The sequence below is a fragment of the Chiloscyllium punctatum genome, chromosome 48, assembly GCF_047496795.1.
Source record: "Chiloscyllium punctatum isolate Juve2018m chromosome 48, sChiPun1.3, whole genome shotgun sequence".
In the NCBI taxonomy this organism is placed as follows: Eukaryota; Metazoa; Chordata; class Chondrichthyes; order Orectolobiformes; family Hemiscylliidae; genus Chiloscyllium; species Chiloscyllium punctatum.
In genome coordinates this window covers 57,269,190-57,296,200 of record NC_092786.1, presented here as the reverse complement: position 1 = coordinate 57,296,200, position 27,011 = coordinate 57,269,190, and the positions used below count along the sequence as shown (strand labels likewise).

Genomic DNA, 27,011 nt, shown 5'->3' with positions numbered 1-27,011 from the left:
CTGAAACATGAGCACGCAAGTCTGCAAATTTGGTTTCAACAATAAATCAAATTTATTATGCAAAAGAAAGGAAAATGAAGTGAAACAAACCAAGCTATCTCAATCAACACTGTTTGAAAGGTTTTGAAACATTGCAAAACAAAATCCCATCTACTCCAGAATATCATCATCTTGACAGTTACTTAAATATTCAGAGAAATTCCTTCCCTGTCAAATCCATTGATTTGATTTAACTACTACTACTCAGATCTGAGTTGTGAAGCCCAATGGACACTTTGGTCTACTAAATAGTGGCATGTTTCTGGTCTCAATTACCCTTTGAATATTGGCATCCATGGCATAGAACCCATGGTAAAATCAGCTTTCATGAGTGGAGGGAAAAGAAAATGGGACAAAGTGACATTTCCTCATGGATGGAATAAAAATGGTACTTAACAATTTTGAATTTTTCTTAGGTTTGACAACAAAGAAACACCAGTTGATCTTGTTGAATTGTGACTTTTATTTACAGCTACAGTCAATAGAGTAATACAGCATGGAAACAGACCGTTCAGCTCAATTCGTCCGTGCTAACCAGATTTCCTAAACTGACCCAGTCCCACTTGTCCACGTTTGGCTGTTATCCTTCTAAATCTTTCCTACACGCCTACCTGTCCAAATATCTTTTAAATGTTGTCATTGTACCCGCCCCTGCCTCTTCCTCTATCCCAGCTTCTCCTTATAACTCAAACCCTCCAGTCTCGATAACATAGTTCTTGGTAGGTATCATTTGATTACCTGCTAGTTTTCATCATGTACAGTCACATAGTTGTGTGGAACTTGAGTGTTTAGCGGAAAAAGACATTGTCGAAGTTTTTTTATCCTATGCTTGCTAAGGTTGCATGTATGTGTGTGGGCACTGTCCTTTGTAAGTAGAAAGAACATGTTGGGAGGCCACAGTTCCCTGGTCAAGTCTTTGCCATGGGGACATACCAATCAGACACAACTTGCCAACTAATTCATGCCTTTTTCTCATGCAGTATAAATAATTGTTCCCTTAATTTGGTGTTCTTGTGTCAGTCATGATGCATGTTTGACAAAAAGCTTCAACAACTTCCCTTCAGCAATTTTCATTACTGCTTCATATCACTTTCTGTTCAGTTCTAATTACATTTTATCAGACATCTGAGGTGTAACTAGATCCACGTTGTTTAACGGTATCAAGAGTTTGTTTTTTAAAAAGCATGATTAAACAAGCACAGTGTCTGGTTGAATGTGTAATGCGTTGTATTGCAGGGAAGTTTTAAGTGCTTGTGGACTTAATATTAAATCACAATCCTTTACTTTTTACTTCAAGGCTGGCAGGATTAAAAGTGTTACATTGAGGATTGTCTGCATAGACTAGTATAGATCAAAATTTAGTAGGTAACCTTTTTAAAAAGCTTTGAAATTCAGCTGGATTAGATGGATATTTCTGAGATTTCAAATTTTTAGCTTCATTACTTTTTAGAGAGAGAGCTTCAACTTTTCAGTAAATTTTGTTTTGAAGAAGTCCTGCCTGACATGATGACTGAATAGACCATTAGATATAGGAGCAGAATTAAGATAATCAGCCCAATGAGGCTGCTCAACCATTCCATCATGGCTGATATGTTTCTCAACCCCATTCTCCTACTTCCTCCCTATAAATAGCCCACTCAAAGGAGGTTACACTTTCTTGTACTGGACTCAGTCAAGAAAAAAAGTAGTCTTTGTCTTGTATGGTGTCATATTATTTCCTGATCTTGAGCATTACAGTTGGTTCATGCCTAATTTTTTAATCTATGCTGTCCCAACATTTTTAAACTGGGTATCATTCTGTCACATATGCCTTCCAAGCTTTATTTGTTTGAGATGGGACATGTTTAATGCTCATCTCCAAATGAACCAAAATGGAAATCTACATGCATATGACACAACTTCCACCCCTGAATGGTTGGTCCTTAAGGTATTCTGAGCTATTGTTGGTTGAGACTTTGAGAAGCTGGGAAGCCTGTTTTTAAAGGTCTGCAATTTTTATTGAATTGAGCACTCCTACTACTTTATAAAGATTTACCTTGAGGTGTTAGGACTGTGGGTGTGTTTTTTAAATGCAGTGTGCAGCAAGTTCAATTTGTGTGTAGACCTGGGAAGAAGCTGTAACTTGGTAAATTCTTGTCTTCTGCAGGAGGAGACATTTATGAACAGGGTAGAAGTCAAGGTTAAGATTCCAGAGGAGTTGAAACCATGGCTTGTGGACGATTGGGACCTGATCACACGTCAAAAACAGGTATGCAGTCTATCTGGTTGCTTCAAAGCATGGTGATACATCAGGATTTGCTACCACGGTAAATTTGGCTAGAATATTGCTATTGCAGACAAGCAAGGTAACAAGATGGGGTGAAAACACCGAAGAAGGATATATTGATAGGATGAGGTAAAGAAGGGTTGGAAAGATGCTTAGACACAGATTCATGAACCAAATCACCTGTTTCTGTGCTGTAAATATTTCACAACAATAGATTTTTTACTTGTCACTAGGTTAGCTCAGCTTGTGGGGGAGTGCAGTCTGCCCACTTGCTCCTGTGTTTTGGTTGCTAAGGTGAGTTTCCATACCATATTGCCAGAGCTGTAACTTCAGCAATTCTACCAACAGAAACTGACAGATGATGCTCGGTTCTCAGTCTAAAGTGAATTAACATCAATATTAAAAAACATTTAAAATCAAATTTCAGAATTTTTTGATGAAATTAAGTCATCTTGTTTTGGGCAGTGTACACTCTAGGAACCGTGGCCTGCCTTTCATGATGCGAGCTTTGAACAATTTACTGAAGCAACCCTGAAGAACTAAGATTTGTAGTGAACTCTCCTTAGAGTGATGTAGATTAAGGAAAAATTAAATAAAGGCGTCTTAAATTGAGAGGTTTTCATAGTAAATAGAGAGCCTGTTTCCAGTTACAAACTTTGAGGCTTTCCACGATGATGAGACCGACAAATCATGTAGTTTTGTATGTTTTCATAGCTTATTTTACCTGGAGCAGATCACTAGCCTGTGACCAGAGGCACTAGCTTGGGGGATGCCACACTAACTCAAGCATGCCTGGCTCAGATTCTCCTGCTCTAATGGTCGTAGGCATAATGGAAAGATTTATGGATTGATAATCAATCAGATGGTCCACATTAAGAATAAACTTTGGTGATTCTCAAGCTGTAAAGTATTCACCCAGTGGCAATGAGATTCATAGGGTTATGGTGATCGATATGAAGAAACTGTGCCTTTGCATAGTTGTTCTGAAGTGTGCTGAAGTAGATTCAGTAATAACTTTATCTGTAAAATATTGGAGAACTAGTGGGAGGTGAGAAATTTATCGGACTGTGGATAAATAACATTAGTGAGACTAATGGAATAGCTGTATTAAAGGTGCTGCGTGTTGGGTGGCTTCCTTCTGTGTGGTTTCGTTCTGAGATTCTATTTTTAGGGAGATTGCCAACTAAATCTTAGATAATTAAAGCATATACTTAACATCTAACTTTGCTCAGAAATCGATTGATGCATGGCTTTCAAGAAGGAACATTCATCTTGCAATAAAGCAGGTTCTTGTGTCTTCCAGCTGATTTACTTGTGTGTGCTGTGTTTTGTGACAATTATTGTGGGGTTTACTTGTTACTAAGCTGAGTTCACGTAACTTTTAATTTTCTCCAGTCTGATACATGTTGCACATTATACATTTTGGAATTTATTGTGGAAATTATTTAGCAAGATGTCACTGCATTGGATACACGTTACTTAGCACTAGCTGGATGAATTTGTACAGAATTACTCTAAACCTCATGAGCTAGAGTGGCATTCCAAGCTTCACATTACACTTAACAGTCATACCACTTCAAAGCAATTATTTAGACAAAAACTAAGCACTTAACAATTGGATGATCAGGATAGTTTTCTACTAGTTAGGATGTTTGGCAACCTGAAGAAGCAGAGGCTGTCTTGGCTTAATGCATCAATATTTGATTATCTTTCCCTCCAAATACATATGCACCCTTGAGAGTGGACTGGAAAAAATGTTTTGGGTTTTAAAGTAAAGTAGACATGGTAAAACAAAAGCATTCTGAGGTACTCGAGGCTAGCAAGTATTATTTTTTAAATAATTGATAATGGCATGTGAGTTCCGCTATAATTTATTGCACATTCTGATTATCCCAACTGGAAGAAGGTTATCCTGGTGCCCTGGCCAGCATTGCATCCTTGGTCGATATCATAAAGAACAGATTTGACTGATCATTTGTCTTACCATTGATTATGGGATTTCTCAATTAATGATAGACGGAAACAGGCCCTTAAGTCCAACTTGTCCGTGGTTTCCTAAACTAAACTAGTCCAATTTGCTTGTTTGGTCCATATCCCTCTAAACACTTCCAGTCCATGAGAAAGCTGGTGGCCTTACACATCCGCTAAGGAGATGTGGGAAAGAATTAAGGACATCTGTTCTTAGTGTCAATGGATTGGTATAAATAAGGTGATAACATTTGTTCACTTGTGGAATGTGTGGCAGTGCTTCCTTCTCACCGGGGACTGGAGGTGTGCATATTTCACAGTTGAATGTCTGATAACTAAGTTTCTGTTTTACATCGAAAACTCTCAACTAAACTCATACTCAGTAGGAAAAGAACTTGGAATTTGATAATTACAAGCTGAGTGGAGTATGCACGTAGTAGAACAATCCTGATACATTTTCATGTATACCACACTGTGCAGATTTGGGTTTATGAAGCTTAGCTCCCTAATCTTGACAGTTTTGGAAGGTGAATGTCTCATTACCCATACAAGCTAGGAAAACACGGTGAAATTGACATAGTAAGAAAGTTGGAAGATGTTCACGTGTGAGAGACAGAAAACATTCTTCAGTAAATTTCATTCACACACACACACACACACACGACTGAAGCTGGTGGAAAGATTAACACTGGCTTATCATGGATTGAATGTTTGTGTATTGTTCCCTAGAGCTCGAGATCTGGGAATGTTATGGATTTAACTTGCACTTTGGGAGTCTAAGATGACTTTAAAGGAAAAAGCCATTTTGTAGGACAATCATAACAGCATGTTAGCTGAGCAAGGTTGCCTCATGACCTTTTCCACATAGTTTAGACTAGCCTCTCGTTATGATGTACTGTTAAAAGAGAAGGTAATCTAGTCAAAGCAATTGGCCATTTGGCTTGGCTTGATCAGGGTGTCCCACTTTGTGCATGTAACTTAATTAGTCAAGCATACTCAGACCTGTCAGCGAGTTTCTCTTTCTCTGCAAACTTCTACCATTTTATTGCTGCTTATCTGATTAAGGACATGTGGTGTTGTAAGTTTAATACCAAATTCTTTTTAAAGCCAACTTGTTTGCAGCAATAAGAGGAGTAGCCTGAGAGAGCTCTTAGGAGCACGAGCTGGCGCTGCTACACTGCTAGTGGTTTTAGAACCTTAGCTCAAGCTTGGCTTGTAGGTATCTATGTTATAGTGTAACATTGATGCCATTGGTAAATAAAGGTAATAATTTAAACTAAACTGTTTTGTATTCCAGGCGACCATAGAGTACATTCTCCGGGCTGGATCAAGAGAGGCTTACAGGTAGAGTCCATCAGGGATTCCCTAAGCCATCTCGAAAAAGTACTTGAACATCCATGTGCCTGTTCGAAAGTCTTTTACATGTTTTAATTGTACCTGCCTCTACATATTCCTTTCGCACCTCATTCCATATGCGGGCCATCTTCTCGGTGAAAAACTTTCCCCAGATCTCCCTTAAATCTTTTCCCCCCTCCCCTTAACCTATGCTGTCTAGTTTTGGACTCCCCTACTCTGAGGTAAAAATCTTGACTATTCACCTTATCCATGCCCCTCATGATTTTATAACTCCTACAAGGTCACCCCTCAGCCTCCCATGCCTCAGCGAAAAATATCCCAGCATCTCCTTATAACCAGCCTTCAATTCTTGGTAACATTACTTGTAAATCTTTTTTGTACCCTTTCCAGTTTAATGGCATCGTTCCTATAGCAGGGTGACCAGAAATATGGCAGTACTCTAAATGTGGCCATATAAATGTCTTGTACATCTGTAACATTAAGTTCCAATTCCTGTACAATATGCTCTGACCAATGCATCGTGAGTAGCCGTAATTCTCTCCGTAACAATCATAGCACTTCAAAACAATTCTGTGCACTATGAAGCTTGGAATGCTTCCCAGGCTCCTGAGGTTGAGTAATTCTGTACACAGTCATCCACCTAGTGCCAAGTAATGTGCATATATAGCAGACATCTTTGCATAAGTCAGGAGAAATAGTAATTATGTAATGCATCATTTAATACTCCTGCAGTCTATCGATATAGTGGTGTTAGGAAGGGAATTCCAGAATTTTGATCAGTGACAGTGGAGAAATAGTAATTATATCCCAAGTTATAAAAAATCAAATTAGGAACAGAGACCTTAAACCTGCCCTCCCGCTCGGTAGGATCTTGGCTGATCTAACAACTCCTGTTCACCCCCTTTAGGATACTATCCAGTTTGGAGGGCAGATAAAGCGTGTGATGTTCCCAAATTGTCCTTGACCACTGAGATGTTATAAGGTTGATTTTCCAGGGTTGTGTAACACAGATCAATTACCTTCTAGGTAATTATCTGTTATTATCCGTCTTTTCACTGAGGAGATCTTTGCTTCTGTGAATCAAATATTCAGAAAAAAACAGTTGAGGGCAAGTATGTAGTCTTTGCTGCTTGAGGATTTTAGGAATTGACAACATGGATGTTTTGTACTTCTATGCAGTTGGTATGGAGCAAGTATTTATCTGTATTTTAAACCCTGCCCTGACCCTGAGCAAGAGGGGGGAAGGGGTCATTCACTATGAAATGAGACACTGCTAAGGTCCAAGGAAAGCATATTGCTCTATATCATTGCAGTATATCCAGAGGAAAGCTTAGGATGAGGAAGGTTAAAGTTGTCCCACAAAAAAGTGGTTAGCTGTTTTCAGATGTTAACTGAGCTTTTGTAAAGATGAAGTGCAATCTTACTTTCCCTTAACTCTCCTTTAACACTAGCCACTGAAATTAAAGAAAAGCTGAAAAGTGAAAGGGAAAAGTAAAAGTTCTCTGGGCACGTGCATGCACTTTGTTAGAGAAGCATTGTTGAGCTGTTTCCGATAATTCCAATTCCACTATATCTAAATCCACTGCCCTCATCTACAACAGGTTTGAAATAGCACCAATATGGGCATGCGTGAAATTTGTACTTGAGTTCCATTTTAAGATTACATTGTCGCCTGTAATTGGTCAGAAGAAAACTGTAAGTGAATAATGCACGCACTGTTGAATCAGGAGGCTGTGGATTTGACTGTCATGACTTAAGAGCAAATTCTTGGCTCAGTGTATTTCACAGATAAAAGTGGTGTCTTTTGGTGTGATTTTTAAATTAAGGTCCTGTCAGTTGTCTTGGGCACAAAAACATCCAGTGGCACTATTTGAAAGAGTTTTCCCCCAATGCCCTGGTTAATATTTTATCATCACAAAATGAAACAAGATAGAAGAGACATTTAATATCAACAACACCCTCACAGGCATAAAGGTCACCAAGGAGGAAGAAACCGACAACAAACCCGCATTCCTGGACGTCACAGTCGAAAGAAAGGACAAGGAAGAATTACAAACCTGCGTATACAGAAAACCGACAAACACTGACCAACTACTTAAATACACCAGCAACCATCCCAACACACACAAACAAAGCTGTATCAGAACACTATTCCAACGAGCCACCACACACTGCAGCACAGACGAACTTTGGAAAACAGAGGCAAACCACCTATGCAATGTATTCAAGAAGAATGGATACTCAAAAAATACAGTGCGCAGATTCCTCAGGACAAACCACGACAAGCAGACCAAACACAGCCAGAAACCCTAACCACCTTACCATACATCAAAGAAGTTTCAGAAATGACAGCCAGACTACTAAGACCCCTCGGAATCCTAGTCACACACAAACCCACCAACACTCTCAAACAAAAACTAACAAACTTAAAAAGACCTAGTAGAACCCATGGACAAAACCAACGTCATCTACAAAATTCCATGCAAGGACTGCCACAAACACTACGTAGGACAAACAGGAAGAAAGTTAGCCACCAGGAAACATGAACACCAGCTAGCCACAAAAAGACATGACCCTCTCCCCATCATAGCCCTACACACGGATGAAAAAAACCCACCATTTCGACTGGGACAACACATTTATCCTGGGACAGGCTAAGCAAAGACATGCCCAAGAATTCCTAGAGGCCTGGCACTCTAACCACAACGCCATAAACAAACACATAGATCTAGATGCCATCTATCAACCCCTCAGAAAACGAACAGGAAATGACATCACCACAAACCCCAGGAACCCCATTCAGGAGAAAGATATAAATAGAAAGCAGGAGACAACAGCTTCGCTTCACTTGGAGGTCACCACTGATGATGTTACCTAGCCAGGTAATGAAACGTCTGGATATCAAACCTACAGCTCAGCGAGCAAACCTACACGCTAAATTTTTCAATGTCATTTTTAGTGCCTGGCTGCTGTCAAATGCTATTTGTGAGATCTTACTGTGCTTTGTTTCCTGCGTTGCCACACTGATTACACGAGCTTCACGAGCTCAAACATTCTTGATGACTTCCTGTGGTTGTGAAAAGTACTCAATTAATGCCAGCTCATACTTGGAAATCATGTCTAGAACAGTTGTACTATTCAGTTTGGCAATGCTGGGATGGATCTATTTTGAACCTGTAATATCACAGGTTCTTGCTGGCACTGCAAGCTGCTGGGTGCTATTGTAAGCAGTCCTGTAAAGTTAGTATTAAAAAAGCATTGATAAAAATATAAAACAACTTCTTGAAATATTCTTAAAGACTCTTAAAATTGTTATCTTTCAATTCTTATTTATGAATCTATTTTGCTACCAACGGATATGTTGAAAGTTTCAAAAGTGTTTTTCTGTATCCTTTCTGGATCTTGGGTTAGATTTAAACTGCTTAGGATAATTTTACAGGGAATGTATTTTTAAGGCATTTATTTTGAGATGCATACATCCTGAAGTCTTGAGTTTCCTGCCGTCCTTAAATACTGGAAGGTGCTGAGTGCATGGATTGTGAGCGTACAGAAAAGCTCCTGGAGCATTACAAAATGAAAGTTAATATTTAACATGCTAAGACCGGGTAATTGGTGATGACGTGGGTTCAGTGCTGGCATTTCATCTGAACAATTGCGTTCAGATGCCCTCAGCCTAATTAAATGAGGGTCTCCTTTCCTGATTGTTCAGCCTTTATCGAAAATTGTTTGCACAGCCTTGATACAAATTCCAAGTAAGCAGGAGCCTACAACAAAAGGCACATCAATCAGTAAGTACAAACTTGACAGTTTTCACTTTGCCACCAAATTGATGATGGTAAATTGAAAATGTTCAGAAGAGTCAGCATGCTTGAACTTGAAGCATGTTTTTGGCCCAAGTACAGAAGCTAACTGACTTTGTTGCAGTTTTAACATCAAAGTAGAATGTCCACCATATACTCTGTTCCTTGAATTTAACAGGTCTGCACACATCTTTCCTTATATCTTTTCTTGCTCCCTGCAAGCAAGGCAAGATGAAGTTCATTATGACTTTGCTTTCCAGTGATGTGCTTTAATTCTCATGAGGGTTATACTCTTGGGAGTTGTACACATTAAGCTTCTTGAATGTAATGAATGTTGTTCACATGCAGGACTGCACTATATTTCCCTGAGGAAGAGTGATGTTTCACAGGGAAAATTTAGGGGAATTGAGTCTCCATTTGTTAAAATGTCATTCTTCAGTGCACCTGGTTGAATCTGGAAAGTGATTTCATAAAATGGTCAACATCTTGACAGTAGTTCTTGAGTTGTTCATGGCTGTCTGAAGGTCACTTGCATGTTGAATCTGTCATATTTTTTGTACTTTTTTGAAACCAAGCTAGTGCTTCAAGGATTTTTATACCAAGATGACTTTTTATTTTGATTTCTTGAAACAAAGAGATAACAGAATAACCAATTTTACTTTTGGGGTGGAATGAATTGTGATTTGCAAGACTACTGAAAAGATGCTGCGACTATAGAGATGGACTGCGTTTCAAAAAATTTATTTATTTGTGGGAGGTGGGTGTTACTGGCTGGCCATACGTATTGCCCATCCCTAGTTGCCCATGAGAAAGTGGTGTTGAGCTGCCTTTTTGAAACACTGCAGTCCATCTGCCGTGGATTGACCCCCAATCCATTCGTGAGGAAATTCCAAGATTTTGACCCAGCAACAGTGAAGGAATGGCGAGATATTTCCATGTCAGGATGATGAGTGGTTTGGAGGGGAACGTGAAGGTGGTGGTGTTCCCTTGTATCAGCTGCCCTTGTCCTACCAGTTGGAAGTGGTTGTGGATTTGGAAGGTGCTGACGATCTGGTGACAGCCGAGAAATGAATTTGTCATCGGGTGTTTTACTCAGATATAGTGAAGTTAATCTATCCAAATATAGTTGAGCAAAATTTCCTTACACTGAAAATGCTATCACAATGAACGAGTAAAGAATTAGCGGGTTTGTAAATGAGGTGAAATGAGAGTGGGAGGAGATTTGTGTAGAGTATTAAAACCAAACTGCTTGTATCCATGCTGTGAATGCTATGTATTCTTAATGTTACCCTCAACTTGTGTTGGCAGTGGACGTAATCTGCTTCTGCCTGGGATAAGATCAGAAGCCTTGTCAGTGGTCTGAATAACTTGCAGACCAATTTCACAGGCTGTGTTGAAAGTATGTGACATGTTAGTTATTAGACTTTGGCATTTTCTTCACTGCTGCAGCAATTCACTTCATGCATTAAAAATGACTATTTGTTTTACATTTTTGGTGATTGTGTTAGTGTATTTTTCATATACTGCTCTCCAGAAATTATAACCATACATCGGATAAATAATCAAGAATTGATCCATAAGCCAGAACATTATTTTTTGACAATATAATTGGAAACCTTTGGCACAGTTGATGGTTTTCTATTTTTAGAAATGAGAATAGGTTTTTGTTATCAATTTTTATTGTTCAAGATTTGCATGCTCAGTAGTGTTTAACACATGGCCATATAACCTAACAATGATCTTTCCTCTCACTAAAGCTGTTTCACTTGCCCGCAAAAAAGAATGTAGATACAGTGTTGGAAGAATATGCCAACTACAAAAAGTCACGTGGGAACACTGACAATAACAAGTGAGTGATTTATTTCTCTGGTGTGGTAACTTGCTTTCAAAGTACAAAGTAAACTGATGCCTGAAGTTTTTGCTCGGATCTCCTGTGATTTTGGAGCAGGGCGCACGAGATGTTTGAGGGTGTGTGTGTGACCTTGATAAAAACCCATCTTCAGACACTTGTAAAGGACATACACCAAAGGGAGGAACCAAGACTGGTGATCGGAGAAAATCTAGGAGGCTCAAGTCATTAATGAGGAGGGATAGAATTAAGATTGTCTCATCCCATCTCTTTCTCTTTTCATGGTCTTTTTCTGGATGCCATAAAAAAAAATTAAGCACTGACACAAGTTGAATTCTTTTGATGCTTGCCTGTATGTGTCATTCCCACGTCTTTATCCTTTCTAACAAGCTGATAATAGGATCCCTACTGATTGCTTAGTATCTTTCCTTTTCAACCTTAGGGAATATGCAGTTAATGAAGTAGTTGCTGGAATTAAGGAATATTTCAATGTGATGTTGGGTACGCAACTACTGTACAAATTTGAGAGACCACAGTATGCCGAAATCTTGGCTGATCATCCAGATGCACCCATGTCACAGATTTATGGAGCACCACATCTCCTTCGGTTGTTTGGTAAGTTTAGCTGGTTTTTAAAATTTGGTTTTGGTTCTTTTCCAGTCTTTATTCTTTGCTCCCAATGAGCTTGTGGGTAGGATAGGATAAGTTAGTCTAATCTGTCACTCTTCACTTGAGAACAGGCACCAAGTGCTATGCCACTAAACACTTAATCCTCTTCTGGTCCACTGATAAAAAATTTCAAGATAGAACTTGCATTTGTATGGTGCTCTTCAGAATCATGATGTAACAAAAAAACTTAAAGCACAGGAACAGGCCCTTGGGCCCTCCAAGCCTGCGCCGATCCACATCCTCTGTCTAAACCTGTCGCCTATTTTCTAAGGATCTGTATCCTTCTGTCCCCTGCCCATTCGAGTATCTGTCTAGATAAGTCTTAAATGACACTATTGTGACCGCCTCTACCACCTCTGCTGGCAATGGGTTCTAGGCACCCACACCCTCTGCATAAAGAACTTTCCATATGACCCCAAGTAATTGAGTCCCCCACGCTGGGGGAGGCTTCTTGTTATCCACCCTCTCTATACTTACCATGATTTTGTAATCCTTAATCAGGTCACCCCCCCTCAAATTCTGTCTTTCTAATGAAAAGAATCCTAATCTACTCAGTTAAAAATCACACAACACCAGGTTATAGTCCAACAGGTTCAATTGGGAGCACACTAGCTTTTGGAGCAACGCTTCTTCATCAGGTGATAGTGGAGGGCTCAATCCTAACATAGAATTTATAGCAAAAATTTACAGTGTAATGTAACTGAAATTATACATTGAAAAATTGATTGTCTGTTAAACCTTTCATCTGTTAGAATACCATGATAGTTTCACTTCATTCATGTGTAAATCACAAAAACCTTTTTAAAAAGTTGCATTCTTGGGTTAGCTGTTAACAATGGTGATGGCTAGACAATATGTTGAAGGTGTTGGCCCCCTGTGTTCTCTGTCTATGCCATGATGGTTTGATTGATTCTAATCTAAAAAGTGAGATAACGGAGTTTTACATAAATTCATGCAGTTTTTGAGCAAAGTACAATGTAACTCTGCAAGTACAAATTCACCCCACAAAATGTGTGTTCATGTGGGTCTTTGTCTGTCTGTCTGGGTTGGGGGTTGTGAGTGTGAAAATGTGTACGTGTGTGTGTAGTTTAAGTCTGAGGGGGAGCGTGTGCGTATCTGTTTGTGTGTATGTGTGTATAGGAGTGCCTCTGTGTGTGTGTGTGGGAGTGTCTGTGTGTGTGTGGGAGTATGTACAGTGCAATGGTGGTCACCTGTAATGTGACATGAACCCAAGGTCCTGGTTGAGCCGCCCCCCCCCCCCCCCCCCCCCCGTGGGTACCAAACTTAGCTATCAACCTCTGCTCGGCCACTTTTTTCTGCTGCCTGTCCCGAAGTCCACCTTGGAGGATGGTCACCTGAAGGTCTGAGGCTGAATGTCCTGGACGACTGACGTGTTCCCCAACTGGGAGGGAACCCTCCTGTCTGTTGATTGTTGTGCGGTGCCCATTCATCCGTTGTCGTAGCCTTTGCCAAAGACCCACATGCACAGATATTTTTGTGGGGTGAATTTGTACTTGCAGGGTTGCATTGTACTTTGCTCAAAAAACTGCATGAATTTATGTAAAACTCCGTTATCTCACTGTTTAGATTAGAATCAATCAAAACATCATGGCATAGACAGAGAACACAGGGGGCCAACACCTTCAACATATTGTCTAGCCATCACCATTGTTAACAGCTAACCCGAGAATGCAACTTTTTAAAAAGGTTTTTGTGATTTACACATTAAAGAAGTGAAACTATCACTGTATTCTAACAGATGAAAGGCTTAACAGATAATCAATTTTTCAATGTATAACTTCAGTTACATCACACTGTAAATTTTTGCTATAAATTCTGTTAGGTTTGAGCCTCCACGATCACCTGATGGAGTGTTGTTCCGAAAGCTGGTGTGCTCCCAATTGAACTTGGTGTTGTGTGATTTTTAACTTTGTACACCCCAGTCCAACACCGGCATCTCCAAATCTAATCTACTCAATCTCTCTTCATAGCTAGTGCCCTCCATACCAGGCAACATCCTGGTGAACCATCTCTGCGCCCTCTCCAAAGCATCCATGTCCTTTTGATAATGTGCTGACCTGCACACAGTATTCCAAATGTTGTTGAATCAAAGTCTTATATAACTGTAACATGACCTGCCAACTCTTGTACTCAATACCTAGTGCGATGAAGGAAAGCATGCCATGTGCCACCTTGACCACTCTATCGACCTGCGTTGCTACCTTCAGAGAACAAGACCTGAACACTCAGATCTCTCTGTACCTCAACATTCCCCAGGACTTTTCCATTTACCGTAAAGTTCGCTCTTGAATTGGATCTTCCAAAATGCAGCACCTTGTATTTGCCTGGATTGAACTCTTATCTGCCATTTCTCTGCCCAACTCTCTAATCTATCTATTCTGCTGTATTCTCTGACAGTCCCCTTCACTATTTGCTGCTACTTCAATCTTAGTGTCGACTTAAGCCAAACCTTCCTCCAGATCATTTAGGTATATCACAAATAACTGGTCTCAGCACGGATCCCTGTGGAACACCACCCGTCACAATTCTGCATTTTGAGAAACTCCTTTCCACCACTACTATCTCCTGCTGCCCAGCCAATTCTCTATCCATCTAGCTAGTACACCCTGGACCCCATGTGACTTCACTTTCTCCATCATTTACCATGGGAAATCTTATCAAATGCCTTACTGAAGTCCATGTACATGATATCTACAGCCCTTCACTCATCAATCAACTTTGTCACTTCCTCAAAGAATCCTATTCAGCTGGTAAGGCATAACCTTCCTGCACAAATCCATTTTGCCTATCACTGATAAGCCCATTTGTTTACAAATGTAAATCGATCTGATCCCCTCAGTATCTTCTCCAGCAGCTTCCCTACCACTGGCGTCAGGCTCACTGGTCTATAATTACCTGGATCAACTCAGTTACCCTTTTTAAAAATTATTTTTATTAAAAACCTTTTCAAATCTTTAACGTAACCATTGGGGCACAGACAGTCTCATGTAGGGAGCTAACACTTTCAATACATTATCTGGGCCAACATGACACCAATTGTTAAAGTTCATTTGAGAATGTAACTTTTTTAAAAAACAAAGTTTTACAATTTACATATGAAAGAACTGAAACCAACATGGTAATTCTAAAAGTTGAGAGACTTAACATACAATCCAGGTATTTTTCAATGTATAATTTCAGTTACATCACACTCTAAACTTTTGCTATAAATTCTGTGTCTTACAATCTTGGTCTCCACAACCAGCAGCGCTCTGAAACCTAGTGCTTCCAAATAAACCTGTTGGACTATAACCTTGTGTTGAATAATAAACAACCTACTATTCTACCAGCACAAACATATCTACTTAACTTTTATTTAATTTGATTGCAGTTTAGTTTAAGTTGAATTCAAATTAAATATATTACTTTATTCTGTTTCACTCATTGCACCTCTGTTGAAGCTCCCATCCCTGGGAGCACTAATTATTGTACTCATATTTTCCCAGCTTCCCCCTCCCAGGGCTAAAACCATGCCTTGGTTAATATTGCTCTGCTACCCTCCTTAAACAAGGGGACAACATTAGCAATTCTCCAGTCCTTTGTGACCTCACCCGTGTTTAAGGATGCTGCAAAGATATCTGTTAAGACCCCAGCAATTTCCCCCCTCGCTTCCCTCAGTTACCTGGGATAGATCCCATCTGGAGCTGGGGACATGTCTATCTTAATGCCTTTTAGAATACTCAACACTTCCTCCCTCCTTATGCCAACTTGACCTAGAGTAATCAAACATTTGTCCCCAACCTTCGCATCCATCATGTCCCTCTCCTCTGGTGAATACCGATGCAAAGTACTCATTAAGAATCTCACCCATTTTCTCTGACTGCATGTGTAACTTTCCTCCTTTTAGACTATAAGGAATAGGAATGGAAGTAAGGCCATTCAGCCCATCGAATTCACTCCGCCATTCAATCATGGCTAATGGACATTTCAACGCCACTTACCCGTACTCTCCCCGTAACTCTTAATTCCTTGCGAGGTTAAGAATTTATCAATCTCTGCCTTAAAGACATTTAATGTCCTGGCCTCCACTGCGCTCCACGGCAGTGAATTCCACAGGCCCACCACTCTCTGGCTGAAGAAATGTCTCCTCACTTCCGTTTTAAGTTGACCCCCTCTAATTCTAAGGCTTTGGCCATGAGTTCTAGTATCCCCGCCTGATGAAAAGTTTCCCAGCGTCCATCCTTTCTAAGCCATGCATTATCTTGTAACTTTCTATTAAATCTCCCTCAACCTTCTGAACTCTTAACGAATACAATCCCAGGATCCTCAGCTATTCATTGTATGTTAGGCCTACCATTCCAAGGATCATCTGTGTGAATCTCCGCTGGACACGCTCTCATGCCAGTATGTCCTTCCTGAGATGAGGGACTCAAAACTGGACACAGTATTCTCAATGAGGCCTAACCAGAGCTTTATAAAGTCTCACAAGCACATCACTGCTTTTACGTTCCAACCCTCTTGAAATAAATGACAACATTACATTTGCTTTCTTAATCATTGACTCAACCTGTAAGTCAACCTTTAGAGAATCCTGTACTAGCACTCCCAGATCCCTTTGTACTTTGACTTCATGAATTTTCTCGCTGTTTAGAAAATAGTCCGTGGCAGTGTTCTTTTTTCCAACGTGAAAGACTTCGCATTTGCTCACATTGAATTTCATCAGCCATTTGTTGGACCATTCTCCTAAACTGTCTAAATCTTCCTGTAGCCTCCCCACCTCCTCCGAACTACCTGCCTGTCTGCCTAACCTCGTATCATCGGCGAACTTCGCCAGAATACCCTCAATCTCTTCATCCAGATCATTAATATATAAAGTGAACAGCTGGGACCCCATCATTGAACAGTGCAGGACACCACTTATCACTAGCTGCTATTCCGAAAAAGAACCTTTTTATCCCAACTGTCTGCCTTCTGTCAGACAGCCAATCCTCAACTCGTATCAGTAGCTTATCTCGAACACCGTGGGCCCTCACCTTACTCAGCAGCCTCCCGTGAGGCACCTTACCAAAGGCCTTTTGGAAGTCGAGGTAGATAATATCCACTGGGTTTCCTGGCCTAACCTATTTGTTACCTCTTCAAAGAATTCTAACAGATTTGTCAGGCATGACCTCCCTTTATTAAATCCATGCTGACGTGTTCTAAAGTGACCCCACACTTCCAAGAATTTAGAAATCTCATCCTTAACAATGGATTCTGGAATTTTATCTACAACCAAGGTTAGGCTAATCGGCCTATAATTTTCCATCTTTTGTGTTGATCCTTTCTTGAACGAGGGGATTATAACAGTGATTTTTCCAATCATCTGGGACTTTCCCTGACTCCAGTGATTTTTGAAAGATTACATCCAACACCTCTGCTATTTCTTCAGCCACCTCCTTCAAAACTCTAGGATGTAGCCTTTTGGGCCAAGAGATTTATCAGTTTTTAGACCTTTTAGCTTATGAAGTACTTTCTCTTCTGTAATGGCCACCATACTAAACTCTACCCCTTGACTCTCCTTAATTGTTGGGATATTATTCACGTCTTCCACTGTGAAGACTGACAAAGTATTTATTAAGTTCTTCAGCTTTGCCAACCCTTTCTTTAGTTACCCTCTTGGTTTTTATATATAAGCTTCGGGATTTTTCTTAACTTTGCTTGCTAAAGCTATTTTATGGCCTCTTTTAGCTCTCTTATATCCTCATTTCAGGTTGGTCCTACTTTCCCAATATTCTTCCAAAGCTGTGTCTGTTTTCAGTCGCCTAGACCTTATGTATGCTTCCTTTTTCCTCTTAGCTAGTCTCTCAATTTCACTTGTCATCCATGGTTCCCTAGTCTTGCTATTTCTATCCCTCATTTTCACAGGGACATGTCTGTCCTGCACTCTAATCAACCTCTCGTTAATAGCCTCCCGCATATTAAATGTGGATTTACCTACAAACAGCAGCTACCTATTACATTTCTCGCATTAAAACAAGTACGCCTCAGACCGCCTGTCCCTTTGCATTCATCATAGGACATAGAGCATTACAGCGCAGTACAGGCCCTTCAGCACTTGATGTTGCACCAACCTGTGGAACCAATCTAAAGCCTATCTATCCTACACTATTTTGATCCATATGTTTATCCAATGACCATTAAGTGCCCTTAACATTGGCGAGTCTACTACAGTTGCAGGCAGGGCGTTTCACACCCCTACTACTGAGTAAAGACACTACCTCTGACATCTGTCCTATGTTCATCACCCCTCAATTTAAGGCTATGTCCCCTTGTGCTAGCCATCACCATCTGAGGAAAAAGACTCTTACTGTCCACCTTATCTAACACTCAATTAAGTCACCTCTCAACCTTCTCTCTAATGAAAACCGCCTCAATTCCCTCAGCCTTTCCTTATAAGACCTTCCCTTCATACCAGGTAACATCCCAGTAAATCGCACATCCTTCCTATAATGCAGTGACCAGAACTGAACGCAACACCTGGAGGAAACCCACGCAGACACAGGGAGAATGCAAACTCCACACAGACAGTCACCTGAGGCTGGAATCGAACCTGGGTCCCTGGCGCTGCGAGGCAGCAGTGCTAACCACTGAGCCACCATGCTGCCCTACAGCTGCAAAATGACCTCAGGGCTCTGAAACTCCATCCCTCTTCCAATAAAAGCTAACGCAATGTCTGCCACCTTAACCACCCTATCATCCTGGGTGGCATCTTTGAGGGATCTATATACATGGACACAGATTTCTGCTCATTCACACTGCCAAAAATCTTACCATTAGTCCAGTACTCTTTATTCATCATCTGCTCCCTGCCTACTCTTCCCCTTAGTCACGCTGACTTCATTGTCTAGTTTCTTATGGGCTTTAGTTACTATCTCCTTACTCTCCACTAACCTCATTTAAACCCACCCCAACAGCATTAGCAAAAGCGCCCCTAGGACATTGATTCCAGTCCAGCCCAGGTGTAGACCGTCCAATTTGTAATAGTCCCACCTCCCCCAGAACTGGTCCCAATGTCCCAAAAATCTGAACCTCTCCCTCCTGCACCATCTCTCGAAGCATGCGTTAATTCTGCCTTATCTTTCATTTTTTACTCTGACTAGCATGTAATACTGATAGCAATCCTGAGACTACTACCTCTGAAGTCCTACTTTATAACTTGGCTCCTAAGTCCCTAAATATTGCTCGTAGGACCTCATCCCGTTTTGTTTTTTAACTTGTATCATTTGTGCCCATATCCACCACGACAACTGGCTGTTCACCCTCCCCTTTCAGAATGTTCTGTCTCAGCCGATCTGAGACATCCCTGACCTGTGCACCTGGGAGGCAACGTACCATTCAGGAGTCTTGTTTTCGACCACAGAATCGCTTATCCACTCCTCTTACAATTGAATCCCCTATGACTGTAGCCCTTCCACTCTTTTTCCTGCCCTTCTGTGCAGCAGAGCCAGCCATGGTGCCATGAACCTGGCTCTTTCTGCCTTCCCCTGGTAGGCTATCCCCCCAACAGTATTCCAAATGGTATACCTGTTTTGGAGGGAGATGACCATAGGGAACACCTGCACTGCCTTCCTGCTCTTTCTCTGCGTTTTGGTCATCCATTCCCTTTCTCTCTCAGCAATGCTAATCTGTGGTGTGACCAATTCACTAAATGTGTATCCACTAAATGGTCCAAAGTGAGTCCACCCACAGCTCCAGAGCCATCTTGCAGTCTAACAAAAGCTGCAGCTGGGCACGTTTTCTGCATGTGAAGGAGTCAGGGACATCAATTGTGTCTCTGAGCTCCCACATTAAGCAAGAGGAGCATAACATGGGTCTGAGATCTCCTGCCATTTTTAGTCTTAACTTCATCCAATTATAATATCAAATAATAGATAAATGAGAAAAGAAAAAAAAAGCTCTTGGCCAGTTAAATGGTTTCTAAAGAGAAGGACATGTTGATTAGGTTCAAAGAGGTTGAAGAGTTTAAATGGCGAAAAGGTGACTTGTGTGGAGCATTTTGTAGGTCTTGATGAAGGGCTGAGCCTGAAACGTTGTCTCTCTCACTCCTCAGATGCTGCCTGACCTGTGCTTTTTCCAGTGCCACACTTTATCGACTGACTTCTCCAGCATCTGCATTCCTCTCTATCTCTTAGTTGAGCATAAACATTGGCCTGAACCAGTTGGGGTGAATGGCTTGTTTTCATATTTTAAATGCTAAGTGTTTTGCTTCTCTCCACAGTGCGAATTGGAGCAATGTTGGCATACACACCTTTGGATGAGAAGAGTTTAGCATTGTTGCTGAATTACTTGCACGATTTCTTAAAGTAAGCTGAATTATTAAATCCTCATGGCTGTTAGGAAAAAAATCACAGATGGAATTGCTTCTTCTGTGCTGTAAACTTCAGTAATCATGAATTGCTACAGGGATAAGAATCACTAAGGAATTTAATGGGATGCATTAATGCATGATTTAAAATTTGTTGATACATTAGTGCAAATTAAAATCATCAAATGCCTTATCCATGCATTCATTACCTCTAGACACTTAATACAGCCGTGGTCGATCTCTCACTTTCTGCTCTCCTAAACTTGAGGCCATCCAAAGCACTGTCCACATCTTAATTTGCAACAACTGCTGTTCTCCTATCATCTCTAATCGCTGAACTATATTAGCCACCAGTTAGGCAATATCTTCATTTTAAAGTTATCATTTCTCTTTTTTTATTTCCTTCAAGCCCAACTCTCCAAAATGCCTGTGTTCTTCTAATTCTGACCTCTTGAGCATTCCAATTATAATTTTTCTCTTGGTAGATATGCCTTGAGCTACTTCAGCTCCAAACCTGGAATTCTCTCCCTAATTGTCCTCCTTTAAGATATTTCTTAAAATATACCTCTTTGATCAGGACTTTGATAATCTGATCTAGCATCATCTTTTGTAGTTCATTGCCATACTTTCTTCTGTAATGGCCTTTTAAAGTATCATGAGATGTTTCATTACGTTAAGGTTATATTAAAAAAACCTCAATGGGTCTGACAGTATCCCTGGGGAGGGAAACTCAAAACATTTCAGGTTGATCTTCCATCAGGTCCAGAAGATGTTTTGTGATTTAATTGTTTTACATAAGTGCAGAGGTGGGGAAAGATGGGTAATCTGAGAGAGGGTGGAAGACAGAAAAGATTAAATGACATAAGGATATTGATTCAAGCCTAAACTGAATGATAATGGAAGAAGTGAAGAATCAAATGATTTGATAAGAGGTGTAAATCGGAAAGGGCAAATTCAAACTTTTGATGCATTGAAACAGGCTATTGTGGCTTGGAAGATGCCAGAGACATTTGGAGAGATCTTTCATGTTGATGAAGTGAATGTGGTTTTCCACATCCAAATTGTGGTGACTCATACTAGACTAGGTGAAGTGGCATGCAACAGTTGTAATCTGGCTGCTGGACCTTTAATGTGTCAGGGAACAGGAAAGCTCAGGCAGAGGGCAGTTAAGATCACCATGATATTATTTTGAAGCGGGTTCAAAGGACCGCCTTGCTTTCTCATACTTGCATTTAAATTTTGGTGGTACTGGTCTCTCTATACCTCTTCCTGCTCTACTTGCAAGTGTACTGCCCTTGAAATTGAGACTCAACTCATTAATATTCACCAGGAAGGTCTCATTATGTGCAGAGGGGGCGTAACTAAGTTGTCACTGAGCTTTTCAGTAACTTTGTGTTCCATTGCTACATTACCAACTCAACAATTCTTTCTCTCATCCCTAACCCTTCAGGTACTTGGTGAAGAATGCTTCGAGTCTCTTTAGTCCAAGTGATTACGAAGTCGCACCACCGGAATATCATCGCAAAGCCGTGTGACTTGGTAATTGAATTACCTTTATCCTCTGGCTCTTGTGATTTTTTTTGGGAGTTCTTTTTTGCATATGTAGCTTCTTTTCTACAGATGAACCAATCAACAACACACTGCCAGTGGTACATGTAGCAATGAAGTTCCCAGTGTCATCTGTAAGCCATTTTAGTGGACTACAGCATTAATGGTTATTCATTACCCTCCTGGATTTCTTGTGGGAAAATTGTCATTTTGGGTTAAAAAGAGCAACTTGCTTCTTTGTCAATCTTCCAATTTTTATTTTAAGAGGAAGGTTCAATGAATATAATTTTCTGATCGTGATTATCTGTAGTTAGTGTTTTGGCATTTTGATGTTTTGGATGCCTTGACCCAAGATTGGACTGGAATTGAACTAGTTTTGAACACTAGTTCCTGGATAACCAAAAACATAGATGTGACATTTTCAGCTCTTGATGATTTAAAAAGCTGAGTTTCAATGTATTGATGCTGCATGTCTGGATTTTTATCCTGCTTGTGAAAGAAATTCATGTCAGTAGTTTATTTTGTGAAGGCGCACAGCTGTGTGCTTAATGCTGATGGTGAAACAACAGTTTTATTGCCCAACACACTTCATCCTTAAGGAAGAAAATTGCTGTCAGTGAGTTTGAAGAATAAGGCAATTTATTCCTCCTGATAGTTTTAAAGATCTAGTATTATTTTATCTCCTCTCCTAAAGGTGCTGCCTTGCAGAGATTTGAGCAGCCTTTTGTAATAATTTTCTGTTAACTATTCTTCCTGTGCAATCCCTTATCGCGTATCCACATAGTGAAGTTTGGAGCCATTAACCAATGAGCAAATGGCAATCCTGGCTGACTGAGGGTGCTGCTGTGCCTGTATGGATCGAACCTAGTTAGCTCAAGTTCAGAAACTTTCCAGGCTATATATATGCCGTGATAGCCTGCTTGAGTTACTAGCCTATCAGGGAAGGGTGATCAATTGTATCTTCAAGCCCTGTATAAAACTACTTTTCATTGAAACATTTGCTAGTTAATCACAGATTATTTTACAGAAATTTGTTTACCGTACCATGGTGACACAGACTGCTACTTGATCTTCATGTCATCTTGCACAAAGGACTGCAGTGAATCTTAAAAGTAGGAGAAGCCTCAATGAAGGGGTTAATAAAAATGGGATGGGGTTACCCAACAATTACTCTAAGGTGCAACTCTGTTCCTGCACAAATTGTACATGGGAAAACCTTTATGGCTAATATAGATTGTGAAATTGCCAGGAAAGAAGACCTGGATGGATCAGCTAGACAAATCCTGTCAACCCTGGTTTAATTTGGTTCTGCCACAGCGAATAGACTGTTAGTTTGCTGCACATTCCAAAATCAATCTCATTTGCAGGTTAATCTTGCAAACATACAGAGCTATGTAAAATAAAGATTATTTTGTAAGGTTGTCTTATCTGTATTTGTATCTGACAATGTTGCACAATATTCAAACTTTTTAAGTGTTGTGTTACAAATGAGTCTGTGGACATCTTTTAAGTCTGTATGTGTATTGATGGACAATGCTCTGTGATCTTGCAGCTCTAAATGCATGGTCCAGTTTGATGCTCAGATTCATATATCAGGACTTAGTGAGATTTGTCGAATGCATGTATATAAAAATCACAACTTCTGTTTATATATTCCAGTAAAATCTTTTTATGAGAATTATTTTATTTCATGACTGCTCTTTCTGGCTACTTGAGAAACATTTGTAACATTGCATAATTCATTGCAGGAAAATGGATAGGCCATGCAAGTTTACTCTGCTGTTCAATGTGATCATGACTGTGTACCTTAGCTTCTCTTTCTTGCCCTTTCCCTACATCCCTTGATTCACTTGGTATTTACAACCCTCAACACTTGGGTTTGTGTTGAGGGTTTAGAATTCACAATATTCACAATCTTCAGAAGAAATTTCTCCCTGTCCTAAGTAGTTTGTCCCGTAAAAATTATTGAATTCCCGTAGAATCATTGAATTTTGCTGCATAAAAGTAGGTCTTTCGACTCATTGTGTCTGTATCAGCTCCTGAAAGAGCTATGGAGCTAGTCCCACTCCATGGTCCTCTAACTTCACCACTTTCAAATATATATCCAGCTCTGTTTTGAAACTGCCTATGGAATCTGCCTCCCCTACCACCCTCCCAAGCAATGTATTCCCAATCCTAACATTTGAGTAAAGAGGTTTCTCATCATCTCACTCTTAGCTCTCTTGCTGACAATCTTAAAATTGTGACCCCTAGTTACTAACCTATTATCTAGTGGAAACAGAATGTCCTCTTTACCCTGTCAAAATTGTTTATAATTTTGAGCACCTCAATAAGGTCACCTCTTAATCTTTGCTTCAAGGAGAATATACCCGATCTCTTTAATCATTCCTTGTTTTTAAAACCCTTCATTCCTAGTATCATTCTAGTAAAACTGCTTTGAACACACTAGGGATTTAATATTCTTCCGTAAATAGGATGCTCAGAACTGAACGGGATACTTCAAATGTGGGCTGACCAATAATATGTAGAGGTGTAGCATCACTTCCTTGCTTTTATACTGTACAGCTTTAGTTATAAACCTAAAAATCCTGAAAGCTTTCTTAGCAACTGTTTGAACTTACCTGGTCACCTTCAGAGAATCATGCACATGAGCCCCTGGGGTTCCTCTGCTCCTGTCCTCCCCTAAAAGTTGTACCATTGACCCTGTATTTCTTCTACCAAAATGCATTACCTCGTGTTTCTCTGCATTGAAGTTCACTTGCCAGGCGTCTGCCTGTTTGGTCAACTTGTCAGTGTTCCTGTGAAGTCACTCAGCATTATCATCACAATTCACTATGCTCCCTAGATTAGGATCCTCTGTCTTCAATATCCACGTCTACAAATAGTTTATATGAATGCGAAAAAGCAATAGTCCCAACACTAATTTGTCTCCAATCTGAGAAATGGCCATTGATTTCCTGTTTCCTAGCTTTTAGCCACCTTCTAATCTATGCAGCCAAGGATCCATTGATCCCAAGCATTTCTAATTTGCTAACCAACCTGTCATGTGGCACCGTAGCAAATGCTTTTCAAATATGAAACATCAAAAGCACTATTCTCATCCAGTGCCTGTGTCACCTCATCGAAAAATTCAATTAAATTTGTCAGGCATGATCTGCCCTTCACAAAGCCATGTTGACTTTCTACTATTAACTTACTTTTCTTTAAGTGTATCTTTATGGAATCATGGACTATGACCACAACAGTTTTCCTACTATTGCTGTCAAACTGACCAGTCTGTATTTTCCTAGGTTATCCTTTGTCCCTTTTATTAAAAAAATGGTGCTCCATTTGTAATCCTTCAGACCCCTGGAATTAATCCTGTGTTCAGAGGCTTGGAAAATTTCTGTCAACGACTCTGCAATTTTCGCCATTAACTCTCTAAGCAATCGAGGATCATTCTATCTATTCTATAAATGAAGGGTTTTAAAAACAAGGAATGATTAAAGAGATCGGGTATATTCTCCTTGAAGCAAAGATTAAGAGGTGACCTTATTGAGGTGCTCAAAATTATAAGAATGTTGACAGGAATGTTGCCAGACTTTTTAGCACCTTTATCACTATAACATTCGGTTGCTCAACACTCATGGTTTCGAGTAAGTTACTGTTAGCACCCTCTGTGAGATGGTAAAGAAAGGTGGCGAATCAGACGACGGTTGAGAGTCATCATAGCAGAATTCTGGGAGACATTGCCACAGTCATCACGACTGTACAGGAGACCTCCGCAGGACACCCTCCATGAGACAGCGAAGAAGTGTGGCGAATCAGAGGGGGTTAGGGGACAGTGGGAAGGGAAGTTTGAATACAATATACTTACCTTGTGAATCAGCAGAGCAAAGGCTGAACAGGAGCAGAAGCGGACACAGGGACTGCTTGGTAAGTGAACTAAAATATTCAGGCAGCGGCTCGACCCGAAACACCACGTGTCTCCTATCCGTCGTCATCCTCTAACAAAGAAAGGATTGTGTGGCATGTTGGTAAGATTTTTTTAACTCTCGGCAATTTAGAGCAAAGGAAATGGGACCTAGGGCAGTTGAATGTTCCTGTTGCAGGATGTAGGAGGTAAGGGTCAGCACTAGTGTCTGCTGACTTCACCTGCGAGAAGTGCACCCAACTCCAGCTCCTCACAGACCACGTTAGGGAACTGGAGCAAGATGAACTTTGGATCATTTGGGAGGCTGACTGGGTGATAGGTGTGACTACCTCCCTATAACTCCTAAGTGTTGGGATAAAATTATTTGGATGATTGTCAGGATTGGGAAAGGGAATATGCAGTCAGTGTAGGGATCCCCTGTGGCTGTTCCCCTCAAGCGTACTGCTTTGGATACTGTTCTTGGGGGGAGGGGGGTATGGGGATGGGAGGAAGACCAACTGGGGGAAGCCACAGTTGCCGGATCTCTGGCACTCAACCTGGCTCTATGGCTCAGAAGGGAAGGGGGAAGAGGAGTGTGATTTTGATAGGAGATTCAGTGGTTAGAGGAACAGACGGGGATTCTGTAATTGGAAAAATGATTTCCGGATGGTATGTTGCCTCTGGGTGCCAGAGTCAGGGATGTCTCTGATTGAGTCTACAGGATCCCTAAGGGGGAGGGTGAACAGCCAGAAGTAGTGTTGCACATCAGTACCAGTGACAGCTGAAAGGTGATGAGGACCTGAAAGGTGAATACAGGGAGTTAGGTTGGAAGCTAAGAGCAGGACAGAGTAGTAACCCCAGTGCCATGGGCTAGGAACAGAGCGAGTGCAGCTGAACACATGGCTGCAGGGCTAGTGTAGGAGGGAGGACTTCAGAAATGTGGATCATTGGGATACCTTCTGGGGATGGTAGGACCTGTACAAGGAGTTGCACCCAAACTGAAGGGACACCAATATTCTGGGTGGGAGGTTTGCTAGAGCTGTTCGGGAAGGTTTAAACTAGTTTGGCAGGGGGTTGGGAACCTGAGGTGCAGATCAGTGGAGGAGGCAGCTGGTGAACGGGCAGATACAACATGCAGAGAGTCTATGAGGAAGGATAGACCGTTAACAGGGTAAAGTTGCAGTGAGTGTGATGGATTGAAATGTCTTTTAATGCAAGAAGTGTCAGGAGTAAGCGTGATGAACTCAGAGCATGGATCAGTACTTGGTACTATGATGATG

The 27,011-nt window shown here is 40.7% G+C and overlaps 1 protein-coding gene across 5 annotated transcripts in view; it reads left to right on the top strand.

Moving 5' to 3' along the window:
- The window catches only part of morf4l1 (mortality factor 4 like 1), a 58,660-nt gene extending 35,135 nt beyond the window's left edge, over positions 1 to 23,525 (top strand). For 4 of the 5 annotated variants that reach the window (XM_072565325.1, XM_072565329.1, XM_072565327.1 and 1 more), the window contains 5 exons: positions 2,186 to 2,287; positions 11,187 to 11,278; positions 11,721 to 11,893; positions 20,205 to 20,289; positions 21,742 to 23,525. In XM_072565325.1, the coding sequence (XP_072421426.1) occupies positions 2,186 to 2,287; positions 11,187 to 11,278; positions 11,721 to 11,893; positions 20,205 to 20,289; positions 21,742 to 21,826 (537 nt within the window). In that variant the 3' untranslated portion in view covers positions 21,827 to 23,525. The remainder of the gene's footprint in view (positions 1 to 2,185; positions 2,288 to 11,186; positions 11,279 to 11,720; positions 11,894 to 20,204; positions 20,290 to 21,741) is intronic. The other variant, XM_072565326.1, reaches the window with a different exon arrangement.
- The last annotated feature ends 3,486 nt before the right edge of the window (positions 23,526 to 27,011 follow it).